Source organism: Haemaphysalis longicornis, unplaced genomic scaffold (assembly GCF_048455015.1).
Source record: "Haemaphysalis longicornis isolate Haplotype H1 unplaced genomic scaffold, Haemaphysalis longicornis Haplotype H1 scaffold_3, whole genome shotgun sequence".
In the NCBI taxonomy this organism is placed as follows: Eukaryota; Metazoa; Arthropoda; class Arachnida; order Ixodida; family Ixodidae; genus Haemaphysalis; species Haemaphysalis longicornis.
Window position 1 is genome coordinate 24,449,937 of NW_027526335.1, and position 19,323 is coordinate 24,469,259.

At 46.6% G+C, this 19,323-nt stretch overlaps 1 protein-coding gene across 1 annotated transcript in view; it reads right to left on the reverse strand.

Moving 5' to 3' along the window:
* Window positions 1–19,323, reverse strand: part of LOC144174157 (cholecystokinin receptor-like) — a 106,520-nt gene that overhangs the window by 42,651 nt on the left and 44,546 nt on the right. Inside the window, exons 2-3 of the mRNA XM_077702655.1 lie at window positions 18,613–18,749; window positions 17,990–18,257 (exon numbers count right to left, since the gene is read on the reverse strand). Coding sequence (XP_077558781.1) covers window positions 17,990–18,257; window positions 18,613–18,663 — 319 coding nt within the window. The 5' untranslated portion in view covers window positions 18,664–18,749. The remainder of the gene's footprint in view (window positions 1–17,989; window positions 18,258–18,612; window positions 18,750–19,323) is intronic.

Here is a 19,323-nt window from a genome sequence, read left to right on the forward strand (position 1 = left end):
TGCTGTAAGGAATGACGATCAGCAACGACGACCGTATAGAAAAGAATGTATAAAGCCAAGCATGATCGACATCATACCTGCTTAGAAGATAAGAGGGCGCTTCAAAAAGAACGTGATTGAAATGTAAGATCTGCATGTGTTTTTTTTTTCTTTGCGTTCCACGAGCTCTGTGTTTTTTGTGCGGCCTTTTAAATAATGCTTAAATCCGAGGGCTGCTACGTGTGCAAATCGTGCGTAGAAAGACTATTCTCTCAAGCATATTTTATGCAACTGAATGCGGTAGATACCCTCCCCTCACATTGACATAAGGGGTACTTTACGTCCGCCAAACGCGCCATTGCGTCATTACCAGGGCAACTTCGAAGACCGCAAGTAACTTGGAAACAGGCCACGACTCACGCCTCTTTGGGGACGTCTATGGTGGTTGTTTTAGGTGCGCAGTACCTTAGGACCACACAATGTCCGTCCGCGTCCGTGCGCATAGCATTTACAATCGCAAAAAATCACACAGGCACCGGCAGGATTCGAGCCTGTGTCTGATAGACCAGACAGAGTTAGTGCCAGTCCTTTTACCCATTGGACTACGACCGTGAGTTGATACCCGAGAGTCAAACGGCTTACTGCCTCTCTCCTGTAACGGTGCGGAGCACCTTAGGACCTCCCAATGTCCATCCGCGTCCATCCGTGCGCACACCACCATCAAGCAAAAATCAAGCGCAATTCAATTTGAGCCATGAGTTGCAGTTTCATTTAGTGAATAATCAAGGTGCAACTCACGGCTCAAATCGAATGACGGTCGGGGCGCAAATCGGATGTCACTCGGGGCACAACTTTGACGTGATTTCGAGTCCCCGCACTCCGCACTCTCGCAATCATCCACGGAGTGGAGATGCTGCCATTTTTATTAATCCTTTTTTTTTCAGGCGTCGATCTTTTATGCCTACATGGTAATCCGAGCACGCACGATGTTACGAAAGGGTTCCACATCTTCGCGTGCCCCATTGCGCTAAAAAAACGACAATATGAGTACCAAAAATAAAGTAGTGTTCCCATCGACCACCTAACCAGGGAATAAAAGGCAGTGCTGCGTTACAAGAGTTTAATTGTTTGTTGGTAGTTGCTGAACTTCTATTGCCTTTTTACGCGTCTGCCTTTTAATGTATGTTTTCATTATTTTGAGAACATACAATCTTCACACCCACATTCATTCTTTTGAAGTAAAGAGCACCGGGTGATAGTCACGAGTAGCCTTGTCATTTTATATTTTTACCCTCTACTCTCGTTGAATTGCTAATGGAAATGCGTTCTTTATCGCCTTCGAACAGAGGGCTTGGAGAATAACGCCAGAAGCGGTATATTTATGTCTCACGCTACAAGCAAGGCCTCGGTTTTGCAATGGACATACATACACTGATGAATAAATGGGCACTTCACTCGTCTCGTGAACAGAGTCTTTTGCCTGTGGCTGCGGAGCGCCACCATTGCGTACAATGTTTCTAAAACAGCCGCTTTGCTGCCTCCAATTCTGGTGTTGTGTCTGCGGCCCGCAGCAGGGGTATACAGTTTTTTTTTTTTTTTTACCGCCGAGTATGCAACCATTCTCTATTGTTTGGCTTTGTTCGAAAATAACAGGGGGGCGGGAAAGGATCTTCCCATATCTTAGAACCTACTTACTCACTTGGCTTTTCTAAGATCTTTCGTAAAGAATTCGTTTCTTGTTCCTTTTCTTGTTTTTTTCTCTTCATTTTTTTATTAGAAGAAAGAAAAACAGTTCTTAGCACTTGAATTTAATTTCAAATGAATATTTTAGTCTGCTTCCTTGGTCCCCGCGGATCGTCGTCGGGGAGAGGGCAAGCATACCAAATAGCTGCTCGCTGATAATTTTTTTTTTTTTACTAACGACTGCATATTTTTCAAATTCGAACTTCCCGAAACAGAAATGCAAGGTCTACTAGGAAACGCCGAAAGGTTCTAGCTCATCACAAAACTGAAAAGCGCTGCCAAATACATAGCGGGCCAGGGGGGAAAGCAACGGTGACAGGCAGGAGGACCACAGCCGCTTAGTAGATTAAAATTCCTTCATTTCAGTTCATAATTTGCTATTGACAAAAAAAATGCATTTAAGCAGTCATACAAGCACGACAAAAATACCTGAGGTCCTTACACAGAAGCCGTACCCCCACAAAGTGATTTTTCATGTTTTAATTGGTTGCTTCCAGCCAACGCACATATTTTGTGTTGGCTTCCTTCTTCTGCAGTTGTGACGTACAGGCAAAGTGCGCTTTGCAGGTTAAATAATTTCACGGGTTTTCATTCATGGATGAGGCGGATTTAAAGCTTCGTGCGGAACTTTAGATAGAAAGAAGGGGGAAATATTTAAGTTGGGAAAATATAGTAGTGTTGCTTTTTTGAAGCTGATTCCACATCACTGAAACTGTTCTGTTCTCAAATAAAATTCGGAGCGACGCTTAATATTTGCAGCGTGTGCGATAGAAAAACATTTCGTGTTATTTCAATCTATGCGATCTTGAATGTTTAATGGTAGGGCTGTCGTGATCACGTCATCATTTGTGTTACAATGCCTTCGTCATCAGCGGGTATGTGTGTGGCGTGTAATCTTCGCGTTGGACTGGTTGTGGTGAAGTCGGCTGGTAGTGATTTTAACTGCAGCGAGCTCCTGACCGATTGCTCGCCATGCGCATGTATGTGTTTCTTTGCATATTACTCTGAGGTGTTCTTCATTATTGGACACGCGTCACAGTTGGTGCTGCAGTAGGTGCTTCAGCGTACGTCGCATCAAAGGCAGCCCCGCCAGCAAAAGCGGGTTCGGTGATGACAGTCATCTGCATCATCGTCGCCATCCTCCTCATCATCATCAACATCAACAGCTTATTCAGGTCCACTGCAGGACGAAGGTATCTCCCACCTCCGCAAGCTTTCAATTTGCGTTGTTCGAGTCGATTCTTTGCTCCGAATATCCTCATTTCGCTTCTCCATGAAATTGATAGCCTTCCCCTTCTTATACTCCCGTCTATCGGTATCCACTCTTTTACCCTGGTGGTGCACCGGTTTCATTTCCTCTGACTACATGGCCAACGGAAGTCCATTTCGTTTTCTTAATTTGAACTATGATATCTTCCACTCGAGTTTGTTCCCTGACCCAAGAAGCTCATTTCCTGTTTTCAAGATTTACTGCTAGCATTCTTCGTACCAAGGTCCATTAAGATGACCTAGGATTGTGCCTGCTTATTATGGTCTTTATGATCCCTTTCCTATTGCATCCCTCTTTTCTTCTGTCTGCTACTGATTGAGATGCTTGACTAATCGCCCCTAATTACCCTGCATATTCGCTAACAGCGTAGAAGAAACGGTTATACTACTTTTGTAATCAGCATGCGCAAATTACTGCTGTAGGCCTGCAGTGATACAATTGTTTCCTCTTATTGCCATTATATAGATCCCTTTCCGTTTTCGACGTTTTATTTTTCTTCCTTGCTCTCTTATTCTTCGCCATTGTAAGCGCGGCATATACACTAACACCGTAACCATGCTTTGCTGCTACTGTAATAAGTCTGCACGAAGTCTTTCTGTAGACTTCACTTATGCCCTTAACGCACATTCCTATGTGCAAGGCAGCTGCACATTCATTAGGTTCCCCTTTAGCTAGTGTTACATTTGCGAAGGCGTCCACGTAGCAAGTTCCGCCGCCTCTGTCATGTAATGGTAGCGGGGTGAACGAGCGGCGGGCAAAATAGCTCCCTAAGTGTTGACGACAAACAGCGGACGGCAAAACTTAACTGGTTTTACTGCGTGGCGGAAGGTCAACCGTGACGATACAGTAACAGCACCCTTCCGGGCGAGCTTACAGCATGACTCGGACAGGGCAGCGCTTCTGTCCGAGTCATGTTGTAAGCTCGCTCCGGTATTCCCGATGCGGTCCCTCATCAACGCGCTGGAAGAGCGGAATATAAGCACAGAAACGTCAACACTTCCGCCACCTTCCAACGCTTTGCACACGGGTCGAACAAAGTACACACACAGGAGAACACCATTTTCCGCTCGCGTGATAGCGCTGACGCACGTTGAATCTGAGAGAAGGGGGAAAGGAGCTCTCGGTGAGCGGAGTCTGTTCGTAGAGTCAAGTCTCAACACGACCCCGCTTGTCGTAGCTTGTTTGAGGAGGGCGGGCTTTGCTGCAGCACACGAAGCTTCGGCGCACTATGCTAAACTTCTAGCACGCGCGCACAGGGTAGCGGCATGCTGTGTCGCAACATTAATTAGGCCCAACGGTCAGCCGTGTTGTTGGGATTCCTCCACTCTTTTATTTCCTTGTCTTTCCACTCGTCGCAACGCAGATTCCGAACTTCTGGATGTGTTTACTGGCCTTGAGTGAAATGTACAAAGGTAATCACGGACTTTTGTAGAGCTGAGTATACGCTTTCCATAATGCCTGATTTGCACTGAAAGTACCAGGATAATTAGGAGTGACAACAGAGCTGATTGCGCTTCCATGAACACTTAAAAGCTTTTCCCTAAGGTATTCAAGCAATAGTTAGCTGCTGTTCATAACTAAAGGAACACACATTTTTAACACGCACATACCGCTGTGGAATATTGCGAGTAACAGACTACCACCCTTGTTCACGCCAATGTTAGAACGCTTGCTGAACAAAAACAAGCGCATTCACCACTGAGCCAAACCTTCTGTCTTCTAAAAGATCGGCGGCCTATGAGAATGTGGCTTATAAATGCGGACCCCTTTTATTTGCTGAAAACAAGTAGGGAACGCCAAACAGCAGGTCAGCTTGAAGAAAACCCGTCGTTTTCTTCTGTGTCCTGTGTTTACCGCTGGTTTTTATTTCTTTCAAACGTGTGGAAGTGGCAGGCGAAGCGCGCCTTGGCGTTTGGGGGCGCTGTTGGCGATCGAGAGCTAGGGTGTCTCGATGTGTGCCTCTCGAAAGCCGCCTCGCTTCCTCTGAGCTGTCGTCTGCTAGTTGGTCCGCACGTGTGGATGCGCCGCCAAGACGGACCATCCGGTGACGCTGTGTTCGCGCCTCATATCCGTCCGTGGTGTGAATCCCGAGGAAGTTTGTTTCATAGGGGCCTACCAGATGCCCCACATTTGTCTCCTTAATATCCGGACGGGTGACGCCAAGAAAAACTGCTGGAAAGTGTGCCGCCCAGACTGAAGAGACGGTTCTGCTCCGTCGTCGACCTCGCAAGGCACGAGCTCCGGGTGAAGCTGCATTGGGTCGCCTTCCACGTGACCGGCGAAGGAGGTGGTGAGTGACAGATGGCATTGTGCCCTTGTTGTACGAGGTGCCAAACACGAATTGTGCGGCTCGTTTTGCGCAAGTGTATCTCTACAGACCAGCTGCCTCACCAGCTGTGGTTAGGCCCCCGAAATGCGCTGCTCGAGGCACCTGGACGAGCCCTAACGTTCCTCAGGTGTCACAGAGCAGGGAACATTCGCCGAGAATGCCGGGTCAACAGGTGCACCGAATGCCACGCGTTCGGTAACAAGCAGGCTGACTGCGCCCGCTCGTATACGCTCGGGCTGCGGGTCGAGGTTTTCAAAGGAAACAACAGTGATCCCCTTATGAACGAGGAACCACCAGAAGCTGCAGCGGCGCCCACAATACCTGAACCACCCAAACCATGAGCCGGCAACGAGCGTGGTCACTAAGTAAAAAGACGGTAGCAAGACAGTGACGACGGAGAAGAGCAGCGGGCAAGCAGCCGACTCTACCCGGGATACGGACGCCACCGCTCAAGATAGGACAGCGCTGCAACTACCAAAGCCGGGAGCGAAAGGATGGACTTCGAGGTGCAGCCAGGCAAGCGCCGGCACGGAGACGACCCGGAGGCTGGAGAAGAACCCAGCCAGCGAAAGCCAGAGCCGCCGTGGCAGGCCGGACGGGGAAAAAAGAATCAGTGAGCCGCCAGTCAAGCCAGGGGGGGTCGTCACCTGAGAAAGGCGGCACAAAATTCACCTCACTACTTGTAGGCCAAAGAACGCGAAGCTTTCTCGTCATGGATTTTTGGTTGGCCAGTCCCATACGGCGAATATGAGCTACTCTCGTCGTTTTGTTCTGTGTCCTGTGTTTACCGCTGGTTTTTATTCCATTCAAACATGTACCAACTAGCCCAGTCCAACGCCTTGGTATCTCAATCGTTCATACGTGTCGACCACGCCGCCTCAAAAAAGTCGCCCTCGCACCTGGTACAACAAACCCTGTGGCCACAGTGCCAAAAATAGGCTCGATTCCCCGCGTAGGTCCGCCGCCGTCGAGCGTAAATATGCGGAGACATTTTCCTTCCCGGAGCATCCGCGGGCGTTCCCAGCCGAGGGGCGGAGCCTAAAACTGGTCACGTTAGCGGGCTCGGCGGACGAGAACGATGGGATTTCTCCGTCGTGTGAATCCTGCGAAATCGCAAATCGCACGGAGCCAACCATCATGCGTCATCGGAAACAGGACGATTGCGCTATGATCGCATTCGGGTCGCCCCGCATTTCCTATTGGTTTGTTGCGCGGGCGTTGGCTGTGCACTTTGAATAAGTTGCGGACTTTGGTTTCGGAATTTGACAGTTGGGATTTTGGACTTAAGGACGGTGGATTGTGAACTTTGATTTCACTCAGTTTGCATGAAGAAAGCTCTGCTTTTGACCATCTTTTTCTTAAAAAAGCGGTTTAATAAAGCTTGTGAAGCCGACCAGCTCTGCTGTTTCCTCGGTCTTCGCATCTAAATTGCGAAGGGGACCGGATTTGTTCGTCCCAACACCGGCCGTAGACAACCCAATACAGCAAAAAAGTTGTTATAAAATTACACTTTGCTTTGCACGTTTTTTTTTCTTCTCTTTGTTATTTTTGTGGGTATCTTGGAAAGCGCAAGTAAAACGGGCATAAGCTTCGTGCGCGGGTACGATGGCGCTGCGGCTGTGGTGCTATAAGTGCCGCGTTGGGAACAGTAAAACATTTTCTGTATCCGGGAGTGTACGCCGTCCCGTAGCACCGCCGTTTGCAGAGAACAAACACCAACATGAGAAACAACGAGTGGCCGCTATTCTGTCTCCAGAACGCTATGAAAAAATCAAAATGGTACCTCACTAACATTAAGTTTTTTAGAGGCACGGGGGAAGCAATCCATCGGCACAACAGCCAGTTTTAAACCACTGCTAAGGTCCGCGTTTACGGATTTCCCAAACATCTCTTCTTGCTGTATCCACTACCATCACCGCCCCCACCGCCAATAAATAAATAAATAAAAACAAGAACGATAACGAAAACGTTCAATATCACTTGCGAGCAACGGATAAGGCAGAGAGAAGTATCTGAGAAGGCTCGTCCGTTCCCAGTGTAGACTAGCCCCGCGGGAGCAAAGGACGGCGGCGGTAACGTGATTTTTAGAGGCGGTAGGCTACCCCTTGGGACACCTAAATGCGACACCATTGTCTGTGTCGGTTTGTAACTCCATTCTGCTGCCCGGGCCTATCAAAACAATAGTTGAACAAGAAGTATTGACAGGCGAGACAGTTCCAAACCACTAAAATGGCTTGGCTCGTACATGATCAACTAAGAGAAAATCTCAAACTTATTTCAGGAAAAACATTAATGCATGACCGATAGCACCAGCATTATTTTACAAAGAATGTGCGTTGGACTGGTTTTTTTAAAAGCAAAGAAAATTTATCGGGGCAGTGAAATCAGAAAGTCAGCAGATTTTATCACAGCAACGCTGCAAAAAGGGCACCCAATCATTTTGGCTCAATCACGATCTTCGTGGAGCGCATCGAAGAAAACGTCTATGTCACCGCTTGTTTAAGGCTCACAACTGCCCGTCCTCTCTCGTAAGCTTCAAGGAATGGCGATCGTTAGTGAAAAAGGTTCTTGCCCGGGGCAAAAAAGGCGTTTACCGAATACACTGAATCATCTCTTACCCTCTACCCTCGGGAGTTCTGGCGGTTTATGACTTTCCGCACAAGTCATGAACGGGAAAGCATAACCCTTCAGGGTGGTGACATGTTGGTGTCTGAACCGGGAGGCGCAGGTAAACTTTTCGGGCGTCATATTTCTTCGACCTACTTGACGTCTTCTGACAGCGGCGGCAAACTGGGTTTCCAGGTACATATCACAAATCCCTAACATTACCGAGAAAGATGTTGTGTACGCTATCCGCAAACTCCCCCCGAAACAGTCGGCAAGTTGCGGCAATTCTTTGCTTCATTGAGAAGGGTTGTTGTGTGCAAAGACGGTGAAAAGACATTGCACCGTTTTTCTGTCACATCACCCGTCTGTCACTTGTTGAGCGATATTTTCTGACAGACTGAAAATTGCGTTTGCGTCTGTTCGAAACATTCCTTGTGTTTGCATCTTTTTTCGCTGGTTTCCCCTTCCGTGAATATGTACCAACTGACCCACCAAGCTGCACTTGTTCCGCACGTTAAACAGCTAGTTTTGCAGCAAAGCTGTATACCTTTAACCCAAAAGGTTTCATCGCCGTGGGCCAAAAGGAACTCCGTGGGAAAAAACGCCAAGGCGCCAATTCCTGAGACGCCGACTGCATGCGTCAGGATAATCCGACATGAAGCGTAGAACTCAGAATTCGTTTGACAAAACCCAAAAACAAGCTGCGAAGACATGGTTTTATCTAGGCGCTCTTAAATATGTGATATTTTGGATAGGCATGTTGTGGAGAGGTCGCACCTGTACTTTTTCCCTCTCGCCTTGTGTTTGCAAAGGAAAGTTTGGCATCCAACTTTTTTTTCTTCAACTGCGAAGTTTCTGAGAAAGCTGTAAAGCTTTCCTTTGTAGTCATACGGCTGCATTTAGGTGGATGCCCAACTTTCCTTCGCAGAAACGTACTCCACCTTGGGGATTTTCGCTAAATCTGGTCGATTAACATTTGTCCTTGTGTTTCTTCACCAAAAGCGCCACCTTGCTTATGATTATATGTGTTCAGCTAACGAGTGCTCTACACACGACCTCCGAGCTCGTGTTCACAAAATTTTTTTGCCTTTTTTGATGCCACTCTACTTTCGTATATATGAACTTGTTTATTTTTACCCACTTTTGATTTGTTACCCTTCATTCAGGGTTCTCCACAGGAATTTCTGAGAGGCTTACGAATTTTAAATTTTTGTCTCAAATATTGAAGAACTCTCGTCAAAAACCGGACATAGTGGGGCTGCTGCGTGGTGAAATGTGTAAGCTATTAAACACAGTATTAAAGTGATAAGCGCAAGCATTAGCTCCCACATTTGCCTGCAGCTGACACGCTGAGTCTTCCAAGCCCTCTACTCAGACTCTTTTTCACATAACCAGATGGCGGGAGGTGCGACCCGTTGCTGCTGGCGCTGCTCTGGAGCAGTGATCCTTTTTAGTTGCTCAGGGGCGCATTTCAAACGGGTCAGCCGGAGCAGGGGATGGCCTACCGAAAGCAGTAGGCGGTGAAGCGGAGCACTGGGCGGCATTTCCACCCACGCCCACTGTGAGGAGAACCCTGCCTTCTTTATATGTTGTCTGTTTATATATATGCCTTTTATTCCCTATGTACCCAGTGCATCACCCGAGAAGGCATAGCGCTGTTTGTGGGCACTTCAAATAAATAAATAAATAAATAAATAAATAAATAAATAAATAAATAAATAAATAAAATGCTGCACCCATATAGCAACCATGGTAACTACGGTAAGAAAATCGCACGCGCTCTTGTCACTTCAAGGGCCATACAGACAAATCACAAGTTTGTTTTATTCGAAAGATTTCGGGTTTATAGTACCCCCAGCGCTTGTCCGGAAGCAAATGATGCTTTATTCACTGAGAAATTAATCAAAAGAAGTTAAAAATTATACTTTTCGCCAAATCGTGTGTTTTTATTACATCTGCAATGACATCACAAGAAAAGGCGTAGAAGCTGCTGCGAAGCCTTGTTTTCCGTTAGTCAACCTAAATGGCGCCACCATACCGCGGCGGGCCGTTTTCTGCCTTTGCCATGTTTTTGATCATATTTGCACCTGGCTTATTTTTCTTAAGGTAGAAAATAATCGTTTCGTGAAACATGGTGTTCGCTCGACAAATATGGTCACGTAAGATGCCGCCGCTTACGCAAATCGGCCAGTGTCGTCTGCGACAACCCCAAAGTGCCGCAGTGCTGTGCAGCTAAAACAAGCATAGTGCGCACAGTACCAACAGCAGTATGCATCGGTGCTACTATGTTAACGGGTACTTTGGTAACTTCCACCGTTTGTCCCACCATTCTTACTGCTATAAAAAGAATGTGCCCTTAATTTAGGCACAAATAGCTCGTTCGGCAAGCTTGTAAGCCCTGCAAAATTTGCGTTTGCTTTTGGCGGCCTCAGCCGATCGCAGAACAGCCACATACGACATCATAGCTTCTGTTGCGGGAAATGAGCTAGTGGGTCGCATGTCCATTCCATTTTTTCCTTGTTATATAGCTTATTTCAGCGAAATCTACGTTAAAAGTGGTTCCAGTATTCGTGTTTCGTCTGCATGGCCCATTTAAGCTGGTGGTTAAGTGACGAGACATGTGCAGTTATGTGATCGGTGCAGTTTTCACGGCCATTGGATGCATTTCGGAAAGCTAAGAAGATTATCACACGGACAGGACCACAGCCGCTCAATGCATGTAGGTACGCATGCATTCGATCACCGCTGATCTCGTGGCTCTGACCACGCTGGCGTTGCTGCAATTGAACCGAGACGAGCGCATTCATTCATTAATGAAGAACAAGGACGCTGAAATGCCGAGTGACAGCGAGAATACTTTCTGCGAAAGATTGAAATGAAGGATACACAAACTGTCGCGCCCGCCACCAACAAAGACGGAACGAACGCAGAGCAACACCGGTGTCCTATTGCAGCCAGGTAGCGACACCACTCAGGGAAAGCGGCAGTGGAGAACTAGCAGAAAAAATACGAAGGCCAGATACGTAAAACTGTTGTGATTAATGAGCTAAGATGAATTCGGACGCGACACGAGTGACACATTCGCGAAATACCGATCTCGACGCGAATGAAGAGGTCAGTTGGACGGTGAACAAATCAAGGGTATACGCGCCCATGGCGCAGTCAACACCATCAACAACCATCACAAACAGCAGCGAGAGCACCCTCGTGACAAGTTAAGTGAACTCCCGTTAAGGCAAACTCGAACGGACCATGATAATTTGTTTGTCTTATCAGAATTTCATCTGATCAGAAGCCCTCCTGAGAAAGAGTCGGCAACACGCTTAGGTGCACGCAAATATCTTGCTTCAAGACGGTCAATGAAGTAGACTTGCAATGGGGGAAAAGGAAACAAAGAATAATTGGGTTGAGCGCCCAACTTGAAAGAAGACTCTCTTCGAGTGCTCTTGCCTGGTTTTATCCAATCCAAGCGGCGATGGAGAGCGTACACCCGCTACCTCAAGCAACAAAGAAGCGGAGACAAAAAGAGAACTCCTCGTTTTCGCGGTGGTGACGCGATGGTAGTCGCGACGCGAACCGACCAGAACTTACATGCTCCCGCTGAGAAACGTCATTGGTTATTAGAGCTGCTACGTTCGCGAACAGGAAGTCTCCGTCATCACTTTTCTTTGCTTTTCTTATCCTCTTATATATGTGCCTCGCCCATCCAGAGCACGCGGCTACAAAACTCCCCTCGGTCTTCTTTTTTTGCTATGCCGGTGGCTCCTTGGGTTGAAGGGTGGGAGAAATGGTAGCTTTATTCGCGTCTCTTTTTTTCGCTCCCGCCCTTTTTGTGTGGAGCGAATTCGCTTCGCGCTGTGGTTTTGTTTTACTTTTAGTTCCCTCTGGTCGCGTGAATTACTCGTCGCAGCCCGCCAGGACTGCCATGTTCACTGCCAAGGAATCGCCAACAGTGACGGTCACCCCGAAAGCTGTTCGTCTTAACGGAAGAGAACGTTGTTCGGCACGTTGCTCGGCATAAGCGAGAATTCGTCTTAACCGAGTTCGTCTTAGCGGGAGTTCCGTGTACATTAGAAAAAAAAAGTTTCTTGAAGAGAAATACGGAAGCTCGTGTAACGTCTGCGATATATTGTAATTTTGGTTCGACAACACAAAAGCGCCATCAAAGCACTTCGACACGCTACATGAAGCGTTTCCCGGCGATTCCACATTTCAAAGTGCAAGAAGCACCAGTATCGCAAAGCAAACATAAAAAATGTAATAATTTTTTTATTAACACGAAAGCGTTTTATTCCTGGATACTCCAAGATTTCCCTGATGTCATATCCGTCACGGAAGTGACGCCAATAAAACGAAGCTAGCGGCCTGTAAAGGGTGCACCCCTGCACACAGGGTCTTCTTGCGGGAAAGCAAACTTTAGTACTAAAGAGTACTAATTCTTGATTGATGAGGAGGGAAAACATTTAGAAGGAGAGCACGCGTTGGCGGCGCATATTCATCGAGTGATTAGTGAGAAGTTTAGGACAATAGTGGTAGGGAAACCAGCACCGATAACATCAGCGCCACAGAAGACTGCGGTAAGGTAAATAAGTTTGAGCAAGCTTGATTGGAAAAAGCAGAGCAAAAGGTTTCCCCCCAGACTGCAGTGGGCCCGGATGGAATACCAATGCAACCGATAAACCTCCTTAGACCTGAAAGTAAGGAATCGTTTATGAGGACAATAGATAAGGTGATACAAACCAAACAAGTACCAGAAGAATGGCTAGAAAGTAGGATGAATTGATTATTTAAAGGCAGAGGCAACAAAGCCAGTATTGATTCATACAGACCACTGACAGCAACGTCAGTGGTGTATAGATTCGTAATGAAGGCGCTGCAAGCAGAAATTCAAGCATGGATGGAAGAAAATGAAATACTTGGGGAACTGCAGAATGGATTTAGAAAAGACAGGCGTTTGGATGATAATTTGTTCGTGATAACGCAATGCATTGAAATTGTGACAGCGCAGAATAGACCATTATGGATTATGTTCTTGGACATTAAGGGGGCATATGATAACGTAAACAGAGAACGGCTGTGGAGAATGCTGAAACCCCAGGGATTAGATGACGAGCTAATACAGTTCCTTATAGCAATCTATAAAGGCAATAGAGTGCACCTTACATGGGAAGGACAGAAATGCGCCCAGCAGGTCAACACCCATCGGGGACTGAAATAAGAATGCCCTTTGAGCCCAATGCTGTTTATGTTTTACATGGCAGGCTTAGAAAAAAAACTGGAAGAAAGTCAAGTAGGGTTCAGCCTAACCCATATGCTGCAAGGCGAAGTGGTACAACAGCATATTCCGGGAATGTTATACGTAGACAATATTGTTCTTTTAGCTGATAACCAGACCGGTATGCAACGGCTAATAAATATTAGCGGCCAGGAAGCCAGCGACCTCTGGGTAAATTTTAGCGCATAAAAATCGGGAATAATGGTTTTCAATGACGCTACCACTGACGCAGTGTCTATCCAGCAAGGCGAACTACCCAGAGTGAAGGAATATAAATATTTGGGAGTGTGGATAAACGAAGGGGATAACTACTTAGGAACTCCCGAGGAGCAACTTAAGGCCGAAGGAAAGCAAAACGCAGCTATAATGAAGCATAGAGCTCTGTGGGGGTATAACAAATATGAAGTAGTAAGGGGAATGTGGAAAGGAGTAATGGTTCTGGGTCTCACATTTGCGAATGCTGTTCTCTGCTTAAAATAAGACGTTCTATCACGCCTTGAAGTGAACCAGAGAACAGCAAGGCATGGGAGTGGGCTAGTTGGTGTTTTAACATCTTGAAGTGCAGAGCTGCGCTGCCTGACACGAAAACGTAGAACAGGGGGAATTACACAAAACAGACAAGTTTCACCCTATTCTACGTTTTCGTGTCAGGCAGCGCAACTCTGCACTTCAAGAACCAGAGAACGGTAGGCCGTTTGGCCTTAGTCGCGCATGGAAAAACAACTAACGAAGCATTTCAGGGAGATATGAGCTGGGCGTCATTTGAAGTTAGAGAAGCTCAGAGTAAAATATGTTTTGAGATGAGGTTGAGAGCAATGGATCAACGAAGGTGGGCAGCTAGGGTTTTTAGGTACCTATACTTGAAAAGTGTGAATACGCAGTGGTTAAGGAAGACTAGCAGGCTAACGATGAAATACAGAAAGAACAGTGAAGAATACAATACAGCCAAGGTAACCAAAAAAAAGGCAAGGTAGATTGAAATGAATAAATGGAGAGAAAAAATGGAAGGTAAAACGTCGTTAGAGATGTACAGGGCTGAGAAATCGAACATTTAAAAGGAACATGTCTGCGATAATTCCCAGGGCAGTGTTTTGCTTTTTGAGGCTAGAGCAGGTTGCTTGCGAACCAGGAGCTTTGTGGGGAAGTATTCACAAAATATTGGGGTATGCGTGGTCTGCGGAAAAGAAACACAAACTATGAGGCACATAGTGTTAGAATGCGAGGGTATCCATCCAAATCTACATGAGGGAAATATTCGGCTTCCAGAAGCCTTAGGATTTAGGGGTAGGACATAGGAAGTTAACTTCAAGGCTGTCGAGGCGACGAAAAGATTATAATGCTGGTAGACGAAAAGCAGAGCGGGGAATATTGCCTAGGACAGTTACCACTTGTAACAGAAAAAAAAAGTATTTTGTGCCTAACAAGCTTTTTTTACCTGCCCTAAGTAGTGCTAGCATTAAACCAAGAGTATAAAATATAAGTATATTAGTCCTTTTTGGTAAGATGACATGTCATCACCCCGCTACAAAAAGGGGAAACCAATAGCAATCATCATCATCATCAGGACGTTATACTTAGGGTTGTTCGTTTTCGGGTTTTATATTTTAACACGAACGTGTTTTATGCCGCGATATACCAGGAAAAAAAAAAGTTCTTGCGTTTTTGCAGCCGCCCCTTTCCATAGGGGCGATTTCCCGTGCAAGCCGGATGAACTTCCCAAGCGTTGTAGTCCCACACAAGGGCCGAGCGCCAGGCAGGGGAGTCGCTTATACCTATTTTACCGGTAGGTGCCCGGCGCCACCAAGGAACACGAATTCACATGGTGCCTTCCACAGCCACGATGGACGCTCAACTCGCAACCGCCTGTGGCAGGACATGCGGCCATGCTCTTTCACCCCCGGCAATGGCGCAACGCGGCATGATGGCCGGGGGCCCCGCCATCATGCGGGGCCCCCGGCCATATCCGTCACGAAAATGACGCCAGTACAGTTTTGCCGAAGCCACCTGCCAGCAGGACGTCGCTCCCCAAGCAAACCCACAAGACAGCCGCCGACCTGCCAATCATGCTTAGCTGCAGATTTCGCTGCACATTTCCCTTTCGTGTTTTACTGATTCCTATGACAGAGGAATGAACCACAGTTTTTTACAGATGCGTTAACCCTGCAACCGATCGCAGTTTCTTTATCCTCTCGTGGCATAATTAGAATTTCGTGAGTGTGTCTGTTTGTCAGTTCTCAAGAATATCGGGTGGGATTTCTTGCCATTACACTGCATACTGCAGGACAAGACGACAAAGGCCAGTCAATTACTACCAAAAGCTTCGCATAATTTAGATGACTTCCAAATAAGTTTCTGGGCGACTGAAGTATAAGTTTCTGGCCGACCTGAAGTATTAAATTGGCAGTTATCATTTGGTCTACAGCACATTGTATGCCAAAACAAACCCAGTAGCCGATGAAGCGGCTCTAAATAATCCTTTTCAGCTCGTAGAAAGCCGTCGAAGCGACGTTTTATTTAATTTTTTGCCGCCAGAAGACCGTAGATGACGCCCAGCAGACGACAGTGCGCAAGTGATGGTTGACCCCACGGTAGCATTTGTTTTTACTACTCTTGCTTGGTATGTATATAAAACGCTTGGAAAGTTGAACACATTGGGCTCCTTTAACATAACAAGCTCACGTAAGCACTCAAATACCATTTGTCGCTCAGGTCGTCGAGCGGCGAAGCACGTTGTATAGTTTATTTTGTCACCAACAGATGGCACCACTGCAAAACAAGATCCAAAACAGCGGACCAATCGTAGGACCACTTTTTGATGCATGCAGCTTATGGGGAGTTTCGCAACTCCTATGTCAAGTAAATCTGCAGCTGTCAACGTGGGCGAGCTGATAGCCATTGAATGCCGAGAGGCGTTGCTGTTTATTTACCTGTCACAATTCATAAAAGAACTCATCACTCCATGTAAAAACAGCTTGGACCTTCTGGGTGCTAGCTATTAGACAACCGACTGTTGAATTCCTTGTTTTCTGAATGTTGCCCAGATCCCCGCGGGTTTTTGATTGCTGGCGCCTTCGTAGTGATATTTAAGACACGACCTTGCATAGGGAAGCTTTGTCCGGGCTGCACAGACAGTGCCGAAAATTGCAGAGCAAATACAGAGTGATGGATTGCTCCCGGGCGGAAATGACTGCTGTCTGTACAGAGTTTCCCGAATTCCAGGCCTGCCAGTGTGATTTCCACTGGGGACGGGTCCCAATAGGTGGGGGAAGAAAAATAAAGTGAAGTCGAGAAGCTGTGCTAGCTGCACTCCTCAATACTGGACCTGCTTGATTATCCGTCCCGGATCGCCCGCGGACTGCCCGAGAGGCAATGTTTTCCATGTATCCCTATGGGACTTCCGGTCAATCCTAGGACTGCCCTCGGACCGTCTAGGACGGGTAAGTCAAGTATGCCCATCGCACACGCAGAAACTGAAGAAGAATTTTATCAATCTGGTAGAAGTTTTGCTGAATCAGTGATGTACCACAATACAAAAATCAAGGCATACGTAATTACCCATGGCTACCTCAGGTAAAAAAAACAGTTCTGTTTCAGCGGCTCAAATTCGACGCAGTTTTAACGACGAACAATAAAAAAGAGGCTCAAAACAGACTCGTTGAGTATTTATACGGACTCGTTGAGAATTTACACGTAAAAAACTACTGAGGCAGAAAGACAGTTTATCTGATTGCGGTAATTGCAAATAAATTCTTCCCCGAGCGGGAGAGTGATTCAATCACGAAAATCTGAAGAGCTTGCCTGAATACCGGCTTTACCATAGCGCGATACCGAGCTACTTGCGCAACTGACTCTTTAGTAGTAATCAAGCGATAATGAACAGAATGCCGGAATCTGAAAACTGCGTGAGATGAGGATACACCACTCAGTAAGCACGGTACATTAGCGGTGAATTGATGTCCAGTACATCTCAATGATTAACGTACCTTTACCCTCCATGGATTAGCAATCCTTCATTAAAGATTCTTTCAGCCCGCATATTACATCCCAAAGGTGCAGTAAGCGGAGTCAGATTTGTATGAAGATGCACTGCGGCGACATCCTCTAAACTGTGTAAGTTGCGAGTTCAGTATGCGGTGATGCCTTTCTAGGTGGCTTGTTGAAAGTGTTTGAAGAGGCTTATTGAAGGAATTTCGCTTTTAAATGCCTTGTGACACGTGCTTACAGTGAGACTTCGGGACACTCACTATAAGGGCGTGCATTGAAGTACATGTACAATTATTTTAAAGCTACATTTTTACTTCCGATCCAAACTATGGTACAACATCCGTTAGTTCGCAACGTGAAGCTTTCGTTGCCTACTACTCATGGTTTTAGTGGTCTGGTTGGCATTACGGCTTCCTATTGTTCTAGTTACAGTTCTAGTTACAGTTATGGTTAGTGTAGGAGGCACAACACACTCACTCGCTCGCTCGCTCGCTCACTCACTCACTCACTCGCTCACTCACTCACTCACTCACTCACTCACTCACTCACTCACTCACTCACTCACTCACTCACTCACTCACTCACTCACTCACTCACTCACTCACTCACTCACTCACTCACTCACTCACTCACTCACTCACTCACTCACTCACTCACTCACTCACTCACTCACTCACTCACTCACTCACTCACTCACTCACTCACTCACTCACTCACTCACTCACTCACTCATGCACAGCCCTCAGCTTCTCCTAGGACATCTCATTGCGACTAGTAGGTAGGTGGGAAATGGTCCGCTCACCCTGCAGGTACGGTATGAGCCTGCACATGAGTTCGCCGAACACGAACTCTCGCAGCAGCACTCCGGCCAGCGTGAAAGGCATGCAGAACACCCCGAGCAGCAGGTCGCTCACGGCCAGGTTGAGGAGGAACAGGTTGGTCACTGTGCGCATGCGCTTGTTGACCGCCAGCGTGACGATGACCAGGCCATTGCCCAGAACCGCCAGCAGAAGGATGGCCGTGTATGGTGCCACCAGCACCACCTGGTCAGACCGCCACCAGGCAGCATGCTGGCAGAAAGCGGGGAAGTCATTGAAGTTTAGGGCCATGGCGAGCAGATTTTCCACCACTGTGATAACCCTGTAATTATACTTGTCGATTTTTTTTACGTGTGACTGAAGGCGACATGACATGATTTTTTGTAAAATAAAGCATGTCTCCCGCTGTAAATAAAAAAAACTATTTTCGCACATTTGTCACCAACAAAATCCCTTGCTGTCAGCTGAAAATTCAATTAGTATGTGAAGCCCCAAGAAGTAGTACGTGCTTGGAATAATGATTATTTAGTAAGACCACGTGATATATTATTTCAGTAATCATCATCATTATTAGCGGTATATTTTAGTAACAATGAATGTTTATTACCTGCTCGCTGTTCGAAGAGTTTTCCTCGGACGTGTAGTTGCAAGAAGTCATTCTTCCAGGGAATGTTAGAGCTAGGCCGGCTATCGATGCTCTCTGAACGGCCGGCCAAGCGCTGACTCCGGGACCAAGAACCGCATCTGAAATGAAGTGATCATTTGGCAACGCTGACTCAGAGACAGCTGCCGTCTTTCAGCGCAGCTATGCAGACAGAGTAGAGGTAACTAAAAGCGGAATTTATAATATTCGAAGTTTTCTTTCCTGTTTCCATACCACCACCACCACCAAACTTCCACCACCTTCCAAACTTCTTTCCTTTTTTTGACAACTATCATCCCTCTCAGCATCAGCAATGTTTAGGACAATAAATAAACCTTCTTTCATTTTTTTACTGCGATTTAAATCGAGTCAGTTCACACCAGCGTCTGATAATAAAAATCAGCACGAAGCAAGACAAAGACTAAAAATCTTTGGCGTCCGTCATGTGTGTCTCTTTAGTTGTCTTGCTCCATACTACTTCTCATCATGAACACTTTTTCTCAGTTTTTTAAGTTTTCCTAAGTCGTTTCAAGGCCAAGTTCTTAGTCTTTCAGGCTTCCTCAAGATTGCCTGCAAGTAGTAGAAAGATTAGTTATCAGCCTTGCCCTGTACTCTACAATGCCGCTTACAATAAATACAGCATATCGCTGGTGGCAGAAGATAAAAGGCTTCCGC